Source organism: Pristiophorus japonicus, chromosome 14 (assembly GCF_044704955.1).
Source record: "Pristiophorus japonicus isolate sPriJap1 chromosome 14, sPriJap1.hap1, whole genome shotgun sequence".
Classification (NCBI taxonomy): Eukaryota; Metazoa; Chordata; class Chondrichthyes; family Pristiophoridae; genus Pristiophorus; species Pristiophorus japonicus.
In genome coordinates this window covers 31,152,926-31,168,661 of record NC_091990.1, presented here as the reverse complement: position 1 = coordinate 31,168,661, position 15,736 = coordinate 31,152,926, and the positions used below count along the sequence as shown (strand labels likewise).

Sequence of the window (15,736 nt, the reverse complement as noted above, 5' to 3'; positions counted from 1 at the left end):
AGCACCAATACCTCTATTTTGTTGGGTTTAGCACAGTGTTTAAAACTTGTTGACTGCCACTCATTGAGAACTCCCTCAGCGGTCTAATATCAAGAACCGAATCCAAGCAAACCTGGGTAGAATATTCAGTTATTGGCTTCGTTGATGGGGAAAAATTAAATGCATTATTTGTCTTGGAATGTTTCATGAAAGACTGGTGCAGCTCGCCACGTGTGCTAGATTGACTGATTATAATTTTACCGCATAACCAACATATTAAACTCACTGGCAATCTCTCCTACTAGTAACCATTTTGAAAACAGTACAATTTCAAAAGTATGTAACATTCTACAAATGAATGGGCGATGGAACATACCTATAACATGGTTTGCAACAGCATTATCAGGAATAGTTCTGAAATGAATCTCTCAGGCTGACAACTACCTTCATGCCTAAGTACATTGCTATCTGTGGGAGTTTGCTGTGCGCAATTTGGCTGCCATGTTTCCCACATTACAACAGTGACTACACTCCAAAAGTACTGCATTGGTTGTAAAGCGCTTTGAGATGTCCGGTGGTCGTGAAAGGCGCTATATAAATGTAAGTCTTTTTTTCTCCTTTATTTAAGCTTAAAGCCATTATCACTATTACGGTCAGCCTCTGCGGGATTTCTTCCTCCCTCCGTTTATAATTTTCAGTGCTCCCTTGAGTACCTTATTTCTAATTGTCGTGCAGTTTATCTACAAATGTGAAATGGATAATAAACTGCGCCAAAGAAAAGTGAACTTCAGGTCTGCCAAAAGACAGGGCAGTGAGACAGATTGGCGAGCTTAGTGGGTATTACAATAGTGGAAGTGGGTGATGTTATCAATTTCATTGCTTAAAACGGCAACAATTGCTTCGAATTCACTATTGCCCTGCACACTTGTAACGAGCTGGTGTTTTGCAACCATCTCACAAATCCGGCCTGAAATCAGTGCCACCCTATTTGCTTGCACTCTCATTTCAGCCTATGCAGAGAGCAAGGACAACATGCATGGAGAGCTCCCTCGGCGGTATGACCCTGATCACAAAATCTTTACTAAACAAAAACTCCCATTAAGATTATGTACAGGAATATCCTCAATTGGTCAGTTGTCCAAGGAAAAAATCATCCTTACTTGGACATATATATGTCTGTTCCTCCACGAAGGAACCTATATATATATATATATACATATGTCCAAGTCAGGATGGTGCGTGTCATTTGAGTGAATGGCTCAGGTACTCCGTGATTGTTCACTGAGCCATCATGGGAGCACTTTTTATCTTCAGCTTTCTGGAAAAGTCTAATCCAAGCATAGCATTTATTGGCTAAAATGTTATCGCTTTCCTCAGGGTTTAACAGGGCAGTGCAATTACTTTTAATTCATTTAGTTTGTGGAAGCATTTACTTCACCGTGCAAATATTTTAAGTTAGAAATTATTGCAAATAAATGTACTTCCATCATAAAAAGAAGTCAGCATTTTTTTAAAGTCCATTAAAGGGAAGTAAATTATTGATGCTAACAATTCCTTCCCTCAGACAGCTGACCGGGTAAGGACGGCAGATTTCCTTCCCGAACAGACATTGGTGAACCAGATGGGTTTTTACAACAATCCAGTAGTTTCATGCTCACCATTACTAACTTTTTATTCCAGATTAATTCTTATTAACTGAATTTAAATTCCCCAGCTACTGTGGTGGGATTTGAACTAGGGTCTCCAGATCATTAATCCAGTAACATAACCACCATGCTCCCGTTCCCGATTACTGTCCCGATTACTATCCCCATTGCAGCAGTAGTTCAGGTTGTTGCTCTGTGGAGCTCGGGGGAGCTTACCATCACCACCCAGCCCCACAAAAATGATTTAAGTCTTAACCGTTTGGGCTCCTCTTCCGCCAGACTTCCGGCTGAATCTACGTGGAATGTGCATGTCGCACATGCACATTCTATTTGAGTCCTAAAATAGCAATCATGGTCCGATGTATGTCACAGGACTCCAGTTTGCATCTTAATAGGGCCTACCACCTAACTCGGGTGAGCGCTCTGGTTGCCCAGCAACAGGAAGATGGCGTCTGCCACATCATCAGCAGGAATGGGTCGCCACATCATTCCCCACCATTTTAGGGGCACTACCACCCCACTTTCACCCAACAGGTGGCCTCACAATCTCCGCCGAGAGTTGTTGCACAATCTCCTACTCTAGCTCAGACCTCGATGCTGCAGAAGTGTGGAATTTCTTACCTTCCTCAGTGTCCCCTTCCCCTTACAACCTGCAGGCATTTGAAACCCAAGGTTGGTACCCTGAATCACTACTTTTCATTTTACTTTATCTTCTCTCTCCTACTCTTTCCATGTCTGGTGGGTTCCTGATCGACGGACCTTGGACTTTCACCTGAGGTTTCTCAATTAAAGGTAAAGCTCAATAAGCAGGCTTGGGCCTAGAAATGGAAATGAAGTCAATGGAACTGAATACCAGGCGCTGCGTATAACGGGCGGCCGATTCGATACCGCCCTCTTTGTGCTGCTGCCCGAGAAGAATTTCTCGCTTTTTACGTTAGAATTATCAGAATAAGGGGTGGCCCATTTAATAAGGAGGAATTTCTTCTCTCAGAGGGTCATGAATTTTTGGAATTCTCTACCCCAGAGAACTATGGAGGCTTTGTCATTGAGCATATTAAAGGTGGAGATAGACAGATTTTTGAAGGATAAGGGAGTCAAGGGTTATGGGGAGCGGGCGGGGGAGTGGAGTTGAGGCTAAGATCAGATCAGCCATGATCTTATTGAATGGCGGAGCAGGCTCGAGTGGCCAAATGACCCACTCCTGCTCCTATTTCTTATGTTCTTATGTTCTTATCAAAAGCTATCTGTACTCTGAAGCAATAACTAAAAGAGTTAGTGCATTAACAAAGCTAGATAATGGACATTTAAATGGCATTCTTGTCTTGTGCTTGGCTATTGTAGGAGCCAAGCCCATCCCAACGTTCCCCACTGCAGCCATAACATACCCTTTGAACAAATGTCATTGGCCCTTTGGATGACTGGTTCGCTTTCATCTTTTAAGCAGCTTTGCGTTGCCAGTCATTCAGACTTGGGGATAATTTGAGAGAGTGAAGCGCAGCTCCCAGATGGAGTTGGTCCTACTCTGAAACATTCTTATCCTTCTGTCTGATAGTTTTCTTGTGTTTCTTTTCTGCAGCTGGAATTTAGTCACTCAGACGGCATCTTCTTACTTGAATATGCCCATTCATAGGAACCTTGCGTTAAATAATTAATGCTAATTGCGGAATTGATCTTCAGTGGCAATTAGTTAGGAATGAACACCTGCCATATAGTTACAATGTCGTTTATTTAATATCATATGTGAAAAAGTGTTGTGCTGCCTGGACAACTCAACAAGTCATTCAGTATTTCTCAAATATTCCACAACAGAACAGAGGAAATTTCACTTTTTAAAAAAATCCTAAGGGATTAAATATTATTTTCACTGGGTAGCCAAGCAGTAGTTCACTTGGGTTAATCAAGTCCCTTCCATCAAATTATCACATCACAGTTTCCAGCCACAAACAGCACTGAACACTGTCTAGGTGCTACACTCCCACCACAACTGAAAACCATGGATTAAACAGAATTTCTCATCTATGGTTGCCTGCTCCAAGCATTCTTCCATCCATGTGAAAAGTGAGGCATATCATAAATCTCACATAGCACTGGCACTCACGGAAAAAGCATCTTCAGAATTCCCTCCGTGCTGGTAAGGAAATATGCTTTTCCTAACCTCGCTTCTCATCCATTCCTAAATGACTACATATTCAGAGTTGATTTTTTTTAAATTATGGACGGGATATTTTAATATTTTACTCGCAGTCTTCCTCGTGGGTGATACGTACAAAGTTGAAATGATGCAGCATATCCACGCTGCCCTATTCTATTTATTTAAAGCCATCCTGCACCTAGCTCACTGAGCGGGTGACATGTGACCAATCCCAGATGTTTGCTACTGGGCTTTCTTTTGCCGCGGAAAAAAAATCAAATCAGGCTGTGCAAAATGTTTAAAAATAATGATCATGAAAGGCAGAATGGCCAACCGCAAAGTTGTTTTTTCAATGTTTAAATTTGGGTACTTAACTTCAGAAAAAAAAATCATATTTTGAATGCGATCAATTAAAAAATTCCTAATTTTTGTTTGTATTGGAGATTGTACTCCTAGCTTGGTCACTAATGGTGCTGACCTCGGCTCTTGGTTGTCAGTTCCTGATTCTTTGATCAGTGGGAACTACCATTGAAAGGGGAGCTGAGCCCAGTTAGCAAATAAACGGCATGGTTCCACAGGTCAGTCTCTGTTGCTCGAGAAGTACAACATTCCTGTGACCCAGCATATCGGAAATGTGATTTTTTAAAAATGTTTTTATTCCATCTTTAGATCCGAAACTCTGGCTGAAACGCACAACAGCTTTACATGTCTGAACATAAAGTTTCAGCAGCACTGCAACAGTCAGGACAATAGCCTGCATGGATCCAAGCTGGCTAAGCCCAGGAGAATCTTCTATTGTAATGGGTACGGTAGCATAGTGGTTAGACCAGTAATCCAGAAGCCTGAACTAATGATCTGGAGACATGAGTTCAAATCTCACCACGGCAGCAGGGGAATTTAAATTCAGTTAATTAAATAAATCTGGAATAAAAAAGCTAGTACAGTATCAGTAATGGTGAACATGAAGCTGCTGGATTGTTGTTAAAAATCCATCTGGTTCAGTAATGTCCTTTAGGGCAGGAAATCTGCTGCCTTTACCCGGTCTGGCCTATATGTGACTCCAGACCCAAGGCAATGTGGTTGACTTTGAAATGGCCTAGCACATTACTCAGTTGTCCGCAACAAACTGGGGCGGTTCAAGAAGGCGACTCACCACCACCTACTCGAGGGCAACTAGCAATGGGCAATAAATACTGGCCTTGCCAGGGATGTCCACATCCCATGAATAAATAAAAAATCTGCTGCTATTTGCTTATTGATAATATGGGAACAACAACAAGCAAATTATTCAACTCAAGAAGTTGAATATTTAAAATGTTCATACTACTGTCAAGGAGCAAATCAATCATTCAATGTTACACTTGTTCTCATTACAATCATGACTTAACATCAATTCCATAACCAAGAATACAAGTTGTACAGCATGTTGGTCCCAAATGTAATTCTTCATCAACTATTAAATATCCATAGCTTCAGATCCCCCATACTGAATAATACTTGAGGGATCAGTTGCGTTTTTAGTACTGAATCTGCCCATTCATGGGTTAAATACTGTAATTAATTAATGCTGATTATAACCTCTGATTTGAAATGACTATTAATCCCGCATGAACATTTTTCATGTTATCTTTATGCCATGTATTTAAGTTTTCAGTGTAAATATATAATAATTGATATCACTGTATAGCACAACTCAGTAATCCCATTTCAAGCGGTGAATAAACCTATTCATAAGCACTTTACTTGCAGTAATTACTACTGATTAAAGCACCGATCTTGGATGATAATTAATCCTGAATGAATGTATTCTATGTTTGAAATTTATAAAATGAGTTCTGACTTACTGCGAGGCTCCCTGGGTCCGTCCACAGTGACTTTAATGGCTCTGTGGTAGGTGGCAACTTGAGGAGGACTGGTGAATACAGTGATTGTCAGTGTGAAGCTTTTACCTACAAGGGGAGAAACAGAAAATATTGTTTATTTTGCCATGTTTCTGCCAGGCACGTCAAGCATTGCAGACAGGGGAAGGACCGAGAACAGGAAGGGGGCAGCATTCTCTAGCCTGTTGATGCAGAGTGGCTTTGCCACCCACTGCTGGGTTTTAAAAAAACCCACAGAAAATGAAGGTTTATTATGAAATAAACCATGATGGATGTTATCGGTCTGTTACGTTAGGGATGGATTCCATTAGTTCCAGGCTACACCTCTGTGGGAGTATCGTTTGCGAGCGAGGAACTAATGAACTCGCCTTATCTCAATTTGCTCCAAAAATACCTCTTGGCTACTCATGCCTTGGCACTAGCAAGGGTCTTCGAGATCTTTGTTTCCAAAACTCCCCAATATCCTCAGCTCAAGCACAATTTGCAGAAGTGAAGTTGCGTTCGTTTTTTTTTAAAGAGGGAAAGCAATGGAATAAAAAGGAATAACTACGAAGCTTGTTTTTGTCAAATACATTTTCCCTCACTTCCTCTGCACTGTCTGCCCCCCCCCCCCCGCCCAGGGTTGTCCCCTATCAGTAAGGTGAACTCCAAACTCCTTCTGGGCAGCATTGTCTCATGGCTGCCATTCGCTACTACTCCACGATCCTTCAGTTGGAGGTGGAATTCAAGCAGGGCAACTTTGATTGTGTGAATTATTTTAGTGCTCCCATGAGGGCGATGCCCACAGTAGGACAGTGGGCCTCAACTGCCTCAGCAGTGACAAGCACGAAGTCATCCAGCTGAGAGTGTTGAGTGGGAAATGCAGGCAGGCTTAAGAATTAAGTGAAATCTTCTCAAGCAGTCGCCCACGTTGAGGTTGCAACTACCATTTATATCGGGTTCATTTGTCAGTGCTGTGCTGGAGTGTTTGTTCACCGCACGAGACAATTCCCTGTTTTCTCATACAGTTGCTATTCATATTAGTTTAACAGGACTGTACAGTCCATCATAGGATGATACAAACTCCAGTATTCTGAAAGGCTTCAATCAAATATATTTTTCTGCGGAATTTGGTTGTGTGCATTACTTTTACACCAATTTATCCAAAAATTCTGATTTGCTAAGATAATATTATCGATAAAACACATCAATAAATTCATCTTATTCCTCTTCATACAGCTCAGCACTCCATCTTCACTGAATATTGACCCTTGCGGTATTGTAGCACAGCAAGGATGGCTTGGAGTTTCCGCTCGATTGCGGTGGGTTTTCCGGCACAATTCGGCTGGAATTGGCATAACCGGCATAAAAGATTGCGGAATTTTAAACGCAATTTGCCTTCAGCGCAACTTGAGTTTCCAAGATCTTTTGCGCTAGTTTTTAAAACACTGCACTCCAGGCAAGCCACGCCACAAAACAGACCACGCCCCCAGGGTGGATTATCCCCATTGGGAGTTTCCGTTAATTGAACTCGTTTGCAGGCCGTCAAGGAGGCTTAAAAATTAAGCTTGATTATTAGGGCGCATTTTTAAAAGCTCTTAAATGTGATTTTTGTTTTAATTTACTAAGAAACAGACTAAGGTACCCCAATATAACTAGAAAATAGTTTAACATATTTTTAAAAAATGAATTTGAGTCATTTAAAATCGGTTTACTCAGAGGTGGTGGATTAACACTGTGATTAAAAGTGCTTATTTTTTGTTATAAACCTAGTTTCAGCTATTTTAATCAAACTTTAACAAGTTACCATTTTTAAATAGATGAAGGAAAACTTTTTTAAGAATAATTTTTTTTTAAATTATGATTTAAAACATTGCTTCATGGCAGATTTTGTGTTTGGTGATATGCAAATGAGTTTGAGCAGAAACTCGGTGGGGGGGGGATACTTTGCAAATCAGCTGCAATTTTGGACACAATTTGCGTCGGAATCGGCAATTACGCCCTAGGCTGAAACTTTACATGTGTGTATTTTTCAAGTTGCACTGGAAATCTAAGTACTCAAAGAGTGAATATCATGAAACAATAAAAATCATTTTGTATCTTTTTAAACTAAAGAAGCAATCTATTGAAAGCTGACAGCCATGAATTGGAGGATAAGAGGGTTTAATACCCTAAACCCTTCTTGTGCCATAGAACGAGAATGAATCAGCTGACCTTTCCTATATAGGGCACCTGGAGGTGATGGAGCAGTCCTCAATCCCAGTTAACTCTTACCGTTGATAAACTTTTCTTATCCCCGAGAAACTTCCTTCGTTTCATTTTCCGCTAAACTCTAATCTCCAAAGGCCAAGAAGTTAAGTGAATAATTGCTGAAGAACAGAAATTGGAAACGCAAAACCTAAACATTTTAAAGCCCGGAAACATTCATTGCCGTGTTGTGACTGCAGCTGAGAACAGTAACCACAATACTTCAACCACTGGGACCGAATCAACTTCAGTTAGACCATCACAAATTTTGATTCCATCAAAATTTCACACTGGCAACATTAAATATATTTTTTAAATGGTTGCTACTGGAAACGAGAGTACACGCTGCAGGTAAAATCTCACCGTCCAACCTGAGTCTGCAGAGTGTGAAGCCACAGCAATGCTGCAGTTTTTCAGTGACCTTATACCAGTCCAGCTTATCTACTATTCAATCATATTCCGGTTTTCTTTCTTTTGTTTTTGCACCCTACTTAACGCTACATTATGCAAACTTATAGATTTACCAGATAACAAGCAAGAATTAAAATGTTAGTATAGATAGAGGCATTCCCATTTTCATGATACTTAAAGGACTGTTTGTTAAAATTTTCAAATTTAAATTTTGGTATGGGTACTTGACTCTTATAGAGGTGACATGATGCTCAACCCTGTCCTGTGATGTGGTTCACTGCATTGTACTGTTATGGGACATTCTTGTGGTTCATTGTGGCTGTGAGAAGTAGAATCAAACTGGCTGTAAGTCGACATTCACTTTATTAATGGTATTATATTTACTACAACCATTCCTCTGTAGTCAGATTTAACGACTCAATTCCTACTCACTGATCAGGAATATGCATATAACCAGATTGGGAGGGAAATACTGGTATGGGCATTCCTTTGCAACATTTCTGTAATGTTGCTATCTTTATTCCAGTTTTTTCACATTAACAGCAGCAGATGTTAGAAGGCAATGTTTGAACAGAGCCCGTCAGACGTCAGTATCAGATGTGAGTAGGACAATTAGTGGGCACGAGTATAATTATAGGTAAACCTCGTACAGTTTGAACTGATTGAAGTGAAAATGTCCTGTATGTTACATTGTTCCTTTTAAGTAAAAATATTGACAATAAAATTGATGCCTGAGAAAATGTTCCATTAACAGGAATTATTCTTTGTACTCCTGAATTATTGCCAGCTTTCTCAATTAACTATAAACTGCACAACACCCAGTGAGACTTTACTGTGACCTTTGTTGTATTCTGGTGGGTGCTGTGAAAAGGTTCTTCTAATTCGCCTAAACCCGGAACTCTTGACAGATCGCATGCATCCGGATATAAAGGGCCTCTGCAGCAGAGAGTTGGGATATTTGCCCAACTTCTGCCCAGCGAATGCCCGTGAAATTCTTATGACTGGTAAAAGCAAGGATAAGGCCTGTTTTTATCAGCGTAAGACTTTTAAAGGACAGCAAAAGACATTTTTTCAATAATTTACACATTTAAAATCCTGTTAAATAAAGTAAGTTTATTGTTAAGCCCTTTAAAATATGTTAAAAAAAAATTCAAAAAATGTAAATTTTGTTTGAAATAATTAATTAAATTCCATGTTGATTCATTTTAAATATGTGATGTATTTTTACATTTATTTTAAGTGTTTGTGGGGGTATTCCCATTCATACTTATGGTGAGTTCCGTATGTACGAAATCACCAGAAGTATGAATGGGAATACCCTACTTGGATTGGTTGGGCCGGCCCACGTGATCCCAGGGACGCGTGTGAAGTGCCTACGTCCTTGGGATACATGGGCCTCTATGCAGGCCTTTGCATCGAAGCCTCGGATTGCAAGTCTCTGAACCTCCCAGACCACCAGGTAGATTCATAGAAATTTTTCAGGTTGGAGGCAACCGCCCGCGGGAAGCCTCCAACCGCAATTTCTGGGCCATTAAGTTTATGACTGCAAGAGTGGGTAAGTCTTAACTTAGCAGGATGTGCTGTAGTGCCTCTTAGCATACTGTGTTTACTATAGATAACTGCATTCTAGCAGGATGATGCTTTTGTTAAGTCTATTATGAACATTAACTTATTGAGGATGACTATTGAATTAGTAATAGAATAGTAAGGCCACTGAACAAACAACAATAATCCCAATATTAAAAACTGTTCCACAATACTAGGTGGATGTAATATAATTGGCATCTGGACAGATTTTATACTGGTGCAATTTTTACATATAAAATAATAATGTACAACAGCAGCTTCATTTACAGACTACTTTTGAAAGAACAAAGTTCAGGAAAAACAATATATTTTTTTTAAATGTCAAAACTGCCAAAACTGCCAGAAACAATCCCTACATTTTCTATTTGAAAGCTTTCTGAAGGTTTTTTCTTCTAACTTCTAACTTTCCAAAATAATACCCACTTTTGAGCCAAGAAATGAAGTGCCATATTTACAAATAATTTTAATTGCTGAAACTGTTCCATGTCAAACTCAACTGATTGCTCAGAATGTCCTACTGCGTATAATTTTATGCTATATAATTGCAGGTTAGATGCATTTTATACAGTGTTTACCTGGAGATTTTGTTTTTCCAAGCTACTAGTTGCTTCGTGTTATGTTCAAACACTACAATTATATAAGTAAGTCAAGTATTTTTCCACATTTGCCTAAATCTGTTTTACTGTTTTGGAATGGAATAACAAAAAATGATTGCAGCCAATAAAAGAACTACACCTGCCAATTATTGCTAAATCATTTGAACTGCATCTCCTTTTTGATTCCAACATATATAAATTAAAAAAACGACTCTCTACAAATACAATTGTGAGATTTGGAATTGTAAAGCTGAATAAGCAAAACACAGTCAAAAGGGCCACTGCCTCCATTACATTATATTTTCTTTTTAAATAATCAGCTACAATTAATTTACACAGACTACTTCAATAGATCTCAGCCACTGACCTATTCTTGTGCACAAACTTGCATTTAGTTGGAACAAAATTACCTTAAAGGTGCACTTCTACAATACCCCGTGTAAATGGAAAGACTGTTGAAATTATTTCCCAGTGTTTTGGCTGTAAAATGTATCTGGTAACTGAATCTAAAGCATTTTTCAATGATCAGTAAGGGCTTTATTTTTTTAAATGAATGATCAGACCATTAAACTATCCGAGTAAATTTTAAAATCGTCTTATTGTGGCCAAATCCTTCCCTGTTTTCAGAATTAAACTGCAATCGTGAAGCGTTGAAAACCGGAATTACAGCAAATAAACATCAGGATCTAACTTGGGGTTGCATCAGCAAGACTGTAGTGCAATCGGTAACATTTTAAACTTGTGTGGGTCTTTGGGAATGAAATGCTGATAAACAACAGATGCAGTTCAACGGGAATATTCCAAAATATGTACCAATAGATAAGCAGAAGCAACATCCAAGCTTGGGTTCACAGTTATAGTGTAATCCAAGTATCTCTAAGGATACTGCCTCCTGACAATGAGGCATGCCGTAAATAAAACATTCCAGCTTAATCATCTTCTAAACTATATTCACGACTTAAATCACACGCCAATTGTCTTTTTAGTAATAATCCTAACTGTTCTTGCTTTCTTCAACGGCCTTTGCCTCAAATGATCAAATCTTGCACGAGTGCAGATAGATGTGCATGGAGGCAGAATGAAGATAATATCCTTAAGGCACCCAAAAATGTTATGTGCCTTAAGGGTTTTGGATCTTTAAAGTTTGAATGACATATTTGTACTTCCTTTTACGAGTGGCGGCAGTTTATATTATTTAAGAGCATCTGTTTTGGTTGTGAACGCTGTGTTATTGTAAACGGTTGCTCAGAGGCAATTATAAATGGTCTTTCTTGACCAGTCTGAGTGCAAAAATTAATACATAGTGCAAAATGTAACCAGAGATTGATTTCTGAGTGAATAAATTGTAGCATTTTCTGACGATTATGTTAAAGGTGAGTGTACGCGTTGTTTTTCCCCCCAAATTGGTCTTTATCATCACACAGTTGCTGTGCAGACACCTTGCTGTTTTCACCTAGCCTGTACTTATTCCCCTGCACGTTGGAATGCCATTGCTATTGTCCCTTGTCTTGTTGCTCTTGTATCATTGTGTTGAATAGTTGTTGAGAGAAAAATATATAACTCCACCGGCAATGGGGCCGCGTACAGAAGACCGAGGGGCCCTCGAACGGAGAGGCGGTAAGGACCTTACGGATCGAACAAAGGGGAGGACATTTAAATGAAATTTTGGAAAAATCAGCCCAGGGTTGAATGGGTTTTGTTTAAAGCTGAAAGCGGATTTAAAAATAGAATATACGTATTAATAACGGCCCAATCTTCATTTTCTCCCTCAGCACTATACAAACGAATCATCGGTTTTCTCTGTGATTATCATTCAGTTCGGCGAGGCAAATTGACACAAAGTCGCAGAAGGAAACCCTCCCCATCCGACAAGTGGCCAGACATTTCAGAAAATCTGCAAATCAGGAGCAAAAGGTAAACTGCCCGAAGACCGTGTAAGCAATCGGAGTTTACATTCAAAATGAGATGGTATTAAAGCTCAAAGTTCAGAAATTGCCTGACTGTTTTCTGATCAATTGAATTCGCGGAGAGAAAAAAAGATCGACAAAGCAGTCAAATAACAATCGATTTCAAATCGAATGGGCTTTGTTTGAGGCTGGGAACATTGATATATATATATATATATTTATTTATTTAAAGTCATTACAAATTGGAGTTTTGAGAGGCATTTGCAATTGGATACGAAAAAATGATTTGCTTTAATTCGTGCAAAAGGGTTCTAATTTTTAATTTCAAGTTATTTAAAAACTACAAATGGAAGCATTTAAAATGACTGGAAGAGTTAAAAGTGTGAGAGGGGACAGGCGAGATTGGCTAAACCTTGGGTTGTCACAGTCCTCCGCACGAGAATGGATTCTATGCCATCAAATTAATTGTGAATTGCGGTATGAAATGATTACAAATGGATTAAAACCCTCAAATCGGCGGGGGGAAGTGCGCAAAATAAATATCTACTGATTAGAAAACAAAAAGAAACGAGAAAGAATTCCCTGGTGCGGCGATCTGGTGCTGAGGAAAAAGAGGTCACTGTTAACCCCGAACCCCCAAAAACCACAAATGATTGTTTCTTGTCGTTGCAAATACCTCGTCCGCTTCTTCCCACAAATCTGAGGTCATTAAATCGGGCGACTGTGTTTTTCATGACAGCCGAAGCGTTGCGGAGTTCTGCCGAATAGTTTTCGTCGTTTCCAGCCATGACAGTGACCAGGGTCCCATCAGCAACATCTCCAAGGGCCACGACCTGCACAACCGGATCATTGCTCGGGTTAAACACTTCGAAAATAACTGTACTCCCCTCCACACACACACACACACACACACCGCGCTGACAACTCGGAAACTCTGCCCACACGACAATGCACTACAATTCATGGCTTTACACTGAAGTAAAACCAACACCGAATCGCTACAAGTATAGGTGATTTCATTATTACTCCCCTAATAGTATTTGCAGTGAATTACAAAAAAAGTGATATCAATTTATAATCGGTGTATTAATGAGAGTTTATATCTGTGTGTGGGTGTGTGTGTCTTTCATTCAATAACAGTAAAACACAATTTACTTGACATTTTATGTTTGAATAAGGACATCAATTTCAAAGAAAAGAATTGAAATCTTGTCCATGGATTTCAAACGTATTTGAGGCACTACTGGATTTTAGTGAATTACTTTATATTTGAATGCAAATCAGTCTATCACTTCGAATTTTGCGAAAGCTCCATCGAAATAATTATTTTTCCGCCTTCCGTGCAGTTCCCGCACTGGGATTTTCACCAGCCACTGCTGTTTTATTAAAAGGTGCATGGTGGCATTGCTATAAGCGGTCTTTTAGTTTGAACTTAACTGAATGATTATGATTGCTGAAAAACCTGCATAATCTGAGCTCGGCTGACTCCTTACAGCTCGGCGTTTTGCACAATGTGGAGGTGAAATTCATTTCCATTTGTCGCTTGTACATTGCAAAGAACGATTCGACTGTTCCCTCTTTTAGTTACTTAACGTCTTGTAGGATATCTGAAAATTCTGCTGAGTCGAATTTGTGCATCAAAGTATGTTGTACACATGGTGTAATTCGCACTGGCAAAATGAAACTTTTTTTCTCTCTGCCATAGTTTGAGTTTTGCACCCACGATGGTATTTAGCACCGTAGAGAGCGACTGGGCCCACTGTCTGACTGCAGGAGTTGATAGGACATCCTGCCCGGTGCTGGGGCTGGTGATTAGAGACAGGGCAGAAATTATGTTCCAATCAGTTGTAATGTTTGCTTAAATCTAAAAAGAGAGGGAAAAAAATCCAACCATGTACTTTCTTAAAATGATGAAAAGCTGCCGCCAATTTGTGGACTTGGGCGCATTCTGTGCAGATTATACGATGTTACCAGGAGAGGATTGTTAATGATCCCGCAACAGTACAGATCTTGCACTTGCATTCTTGCACTGATGTAAAAATTATATTCGTACTAGACAAGCAGTAGGTGCATTCTATTCCCTTACTGTGTGTAGGTGTTGTAATCCAATTATATACTATCGCACTGCCAAACGGTTGCGTTTTCCATTAGATTAGTAACATCATTTATTTATTACAGAATAATAATTTAACAAAAATTACATTTTCATTGTCAGGAGTACAATCTAATTGCACGGACATGGTAAACATATAAAGTAAATTTATGCTTATTTTACATTTATAGTAGCACTACAAGGTCCTTTTTTTTAAACTCACATGTTTTAATTGCTCATTGTCGCTTACGATCTTGTCATTATTGTATTCCGATCTGTTTATAAATATTGCGGTTGTGGTTATAACAGGCCAGAAACTTTCCCAATTTGACACAAAAAAGTTTCAGCCATAATAAAAACAAAAGATACTGACCTTAAACGCCACAGGCAGTGTCTTGTTGCACCTCCAGTGTGAAGGCAGCACTGAGCAGAGGAAGTTGGGGCTGTCAGTCCGCACCAGTTCGCCAGCGTGGTCCTGCAGGACATCGACCACCGTGCGGGTCTCGGGCCGGATTCGGGACAGCCCTGCTGGGTTGGGCTGAGCCAATGACACCGGTTCGCTCATCTTCCCCGAGCTGGACGTCAGCGTGGTGGAGGGAGGAGTGAAGCGCCTGCTAGTGCTGGGATCTACGGGAATACGCATCACAACACTCGGGTTAGAGGACAGCAACAAGGAGGGTTCAGACAGCGGCAATCGGCCGCTTCAAATAGTGGCTGCGGTTAAATAACCCTCCGTCTTTAAAAAAAAATTGGGGGGAAAGTCTTTTCTCTCAAAAGGCAACTTTAAAAAAATTGAAGTTCTACTATCAACTTTTTGTTTGTCGCGTTTCAGATCGTCAATCGCAATGTCCTTTCAGTTCCAGATACTTGCTTCCTTCCTCGTTATTGAGATACTGAATAGTCCATTCCTCCTGCCCATAGATCACTCAGAAGTATGAGGATCCGCGCTAGGTGCCAAGAGTCTTTTTTGTTGTTGCAGTCGACCTCAGATTCAGCTAGCTCTTCAAGCCAAGAGTTCTGCCACTTCAAAGCGCCTGAACACCATTTCCCCCCATGCAGCTCGCAGTGATCATATCGTGAAGCCTTCGCTTCTAACTCCACGCGCCGAGCTAAGCCAGAAAGGCGACGATCACTTTCAATATCACTGCAGCCCCGTCAGCGTCTATCATTCAGCAGATCTAGCCACCTCCAAACGCGCAGCGGTGCAAGCGTTTCAAGACACCAAGTGCAAAAAACAACGAAAATGTGTTTACAGTATTCCTAAAGGTTGCAGTCTGCTAG

At 40.0% G+C, this 15,736-nt stretch overlaps 1 protein-coding gene across 1 annotated transcript in view; it reads right to left on the bottom strand.

Annotated features, from left to right (window-relative positions):
* Positions 1-15,227, bottom strand: part of runx3 (RUNX family transcription factor 3) — a 65,009-nt gene extending 49,782 nt beyond the window's left edge. Inside the window, exons 1-3 of the mRNA XM_070898460.1 lie at positions 14,829-15,227; positions 13,040-13,196; positions 5,601-5,705 (exon numbers count right to left, since the gene is read on the bottom strand). Of these exons, the coding sequence (XP_070754561.1) occupies positions 5,601-5,705; positions 13,040-13,196; positions 14,829-15,098 (532 nt within the window). The 5' untranslated portion in view covers positions 15,099-15,227. The remainder of the gene's footprint in view (positions 1-5,600; positions 5,706-13,039; positions 13,197-14,828) is intronic.
* Between the last annotated feature and the right edge of the window lie 509 nt (positions 15,228-15,736).